The following is a 3,279-nucleotide window of genomic DNA, read 5'->3' as shown; positions in this document are numbered from 1 at the left end:
ATTCTGGTTCATTACCAGACCTCAGACTGGGTAACCAGTCCGGTTCATTACCAGACCTCAGACTGGTTAACCAGTCCGGTTCATTACCAGACCTCTGACTGGTTAACCAGTCTGGTTCATTACCAGACCTCAGACTGGGTAACCAGTCTGGTTCATTACCAGACCCCAGACTGGTTAACCAGTCTGGTTCATTACCAGACCTCAGACTGGTTAACCAGTCTGGTTCATTACCAGACCTCAGACTGGTTAATCATTCTGGTTCATTACCAGACCTCAGACTGGGTAACCAGTCCGGTTCATTACCAGACCTCAGACTGGTTAATCATTCTGGTTCATTACCAGACCCCAGACTGGTTAACCAGTCTGGTTCATTACCAGACCCCAGACTGGTTAACCAGTCTGGTTCATTACCAGACCCCAGACTGGTTAACCAGTCTGGTTCATTACCAGACCTCAGACTGGTTAATCATTCTGGTTCATTACCAGACCTCAGACTGGTTAACCAGTCCGGTTTATTAATAGACCTCAGACTGGTTAACCAGTCCGGTTTATTAATAGACCTCAGACTGGTTAACCAGTCCGGTTTATTAATAGACCTCATACTGGTTAACCAGTCCGGTTTATTAATAGACCTCATACTGGTTAACCAGTCCAGTTTATTATGTGTCCTCAGACTGGTTAACCAGTCTAGTTTATTACCAGACCTCAGACTGGTTAACCAGTACAGTTTATTAATAGACCTCAGACTGGTTAACCAGTACTTGACAGTGGGACCCTGTGACTCCACAGTGGGAACTTGTGAACTTYACAGTGGAAACTTGTGACTCCAAAATGGGAAATTGGGAACTTGTGACAAAAAGATATTTTTTGTATTTGGTCTTTTTGGGTTCAGACTCAGCATCTGGGCCTGGGAGGACCGTGCAGTTCTGGCTCGCCTGAGGAAGAAGGTTCAGACTGAGGATGGAAGACTTGTCCTCCGAATCGAACATGAAGAGTGGAAGGTAACGTCCTCTCTCAGAGGGTGGACTGGGATCCTGACCCAGAACCACTGCCTGATGGGATTTTCATTTCTTCAGTCTTTTCCAGGATGTCTGGTCCAGTTCTGTCAGGTCCACGAGTGGCAGATCCACAGAACTGGCCTACTGAAAATCCCACAATTCATTTCCAGTTTCCAGAGCCTTTTAGTCCTGGATCTGTCTCGTAATAGCATTGCTGAGATCCCGAGACAGATTGGTGAGTTTAGTTTCTAAAATCAAGTTCTATCTGGTTCAGATTTGGAGAAGTGGATTTAAAAGATCCAGGTACAGATCTCAGTTTAGTCTTGGTGCCTGAAACTTCTTGTGTTCTGGTTCTGGTCTCAGGGAAGCTGACCCAGCTCAGAGAGCTGCTGCTGAGCTACAACAGAATCCAATTAGTTCCTGAAGAGCTGAGTGGATGTGAGAATCTGGAGAGGCTGGACCTGGCCATGAACAGGGACCTGAAAGACCTCCCAGACCAGGTATAAGTCCCATAGTTTCAAGTCCTAAACCAAAAATCCCGATCAGATCAGAACTGGGCTGATTACTAGCAGTAAAAGAAAATACCTAAATCTGGTTCAGGTCTGAATCAGATCTCAAAACCAAACTGAGCCAGACCTAAAAAAAAACACAACCTCTAACACCCAGGCCAGGTTTGTTCTCTGAACCCAGCTGAGGAACCTGGGGAACCTGGACCATTCAGGTCTGGTCTAAGGTCTGTTTGTTCTCTGAACCCAGCTGAGGAACCTGAGGAAGCTCCAGCACCTGGATCTGTCTATGAACGCCTTCAGCTCCCTGCTGGACTGTGTGGTTTCGCTGCCAGCACTTGAGTGGCTTGACATGGGTGGAAACTGCTTGCAGAATTTACCTGAAGACATCCATAGGTAGGTAAGAAGACCTGAGCTCCGCCCTCTTCTGTCAGGATCCAATCACCAGTGAGACATGGTTGTCCTCAGGATGGAGAAGCTTCACACGCTGTGGCTGCAGAGGAACCAGCTGGAGAGACTTCCAGAGAACATCAGCAGGATGAAGAATCTGGATACGCTGGTCCTCAGCAGTAACATGCTGAGAGACATCCCATCACTGATGGAAGACATGTCCAATCTCAGGTTAGTCAGTCCAACATTTAGTCCTGGTGAAGTCCATCCTGTTCCAGTTCCAGAGGATTTACATCTCGTGACATTAAACTGATGTGGTCTTACTGGTTCTAAAATGATTCATATCCCTGGAGCTGAAAGAAGGCAGACTCTTACCAGGACTGTGTGTCTCTTAGGTCTGTTTGTCCACAAAGACTTCTCATGTTCTTTTGTGGATGTGTGATTTTTCTTTGGAGCAGGTTTGTGAATTTTCGAGACAATCCTCTAACTCTGGATGTCAGTCTGCCTCCGAGGAAGACTCTGACGGAGGACAATGAAGACGAAGAAGACAGGGAAATGTTTGGACGGGAGTTCATGCAGACGTACATTAAAGAGGCCAGAAAGAGAGCGTACGCCGTGCTCAACATGCACTGCATCAATCGTTAGTACCACGAGAGGACACTAACACTGGGTCCTAACATGGAACTGAGATCCAGAACCACTAATTGGATTAATACCATCATCTGATCCACATTAACCCTCCTGTGACTGAGTACTGACACGAAGGACCAGGTCCATGAGATCTGTCTGATATGCCCACATCTTTTTGTTTCAGAACTCAAAGAAGACACTTCAGATCAATAACCCAACCGGAGGATCTTGGGGATCAGCCAGAGGTTAACCCCCCACCCCACCCCCAACAAAACAATAAATAAAACAAAAATAAATAAATAAATAACACATTAAAAAATGTTAAAAATTACAATAAATAAAAAATCAAAAAACAAAACAACTGGAGGTTCTTGGTTTTGGGGTCAACAACTGGAGGTTCTTGGAGTTGGGGTCAACAACCGGAGGTTCTTGGTTTTGGGGTCAACAACTGGAGGTTCTTGGAGTTGGGGTCAACAACCGGAGGTTCTTGGTTTTGGGGTCAACAACCGGAGGTTCTTGGAGTTGGGGTCAACAACCGGAGGTTCTTGGTTTTGGGGTCAACAACCGGGGGTTTTTGGAGTTGGGGTCAACAACTGGAGGTTCTTGGTTTTGGGGTCAACAACCAGGGGTTTTTGGAGTTGGGGTCAACAACTGGAGGTTCTTGGTTTTGGGGTCAACAACCAGGGGTTTTTGGAGTTGGGGTCAACAACTGGAGGTTCTTGGAGTTGGGGGTCAACAACTGGAGGTTCTTGGAG

At 46.4% G+C, this 3,279-nt stretch overlaps 1 protein-coding gene across 1 annotated transcript in view; it reads left to right on the top strand.

Annotated features, from left to right (window-relative positions):
- lrrc39 (leucine rich repeat containing 39) overlaps window positions 1-2,813 on the top strand; it is a 10,625-nt gene extending 7,812 nt beyond the window's left edge. Inside the window, exons 3-9 of the mRNA XM_014011471.1 lie at window positions 893-1,001; window positions 1,077-1,233; window positions 1,362-1,498; window positions 1,755-1,900; window positions 1,973-2,125; window positions 2,353-2,534; window positions 2,709-2,813. Of these exons, the coding sequence (XP_013866925.1) occupies window positions 893-1,001; window positions 1,077-1,233; window positions 1,362-1,498; window positions 1,755-1,900; window positions 1,973-2,125; window positions 2,353-2,534; window positions 2,709-2,737 (913 nt within the window). The 3' untranslated portion in view covers window positions 2,738-2,813. The remainder of the gene's footprint in view (window positions 1-892; window positions 1,002-1,076; window positions 1,234-1,361; window positions 1,499-1,754; window positions 1,901-1,972; window positions 2,126-2,352; window positions 2,535-2,708) is intronic.
- The last annotated feature ends 466 nt before the right edge of the window (window positions 2,814-3,279 follow it).

This window comes from Austrofundulus limnaeus, unplaced genomic scaffold (assembly GCF_001266775.1).
Source record: "Austrofundulus limnaeus strain Quisiro unplaced genomic scaffold, Austrofundulus_limnaeus-1.0 Scaffold81, whole genome shotgun sequence".
Classification (NCBI taxonomy): domain Eukaryota; kingdom Metazoa; phylum Chordata; class Actinopteri; order Cyprinodontiformes; family Rivulidae; genus Austrofundulus; species Austrofundulus limnaeus.
The sequence above is the reverse complement of the archived record's forward strand: the minus strand, read 5'-3'. Positions and strand labels throughout refer to the sequence as shown.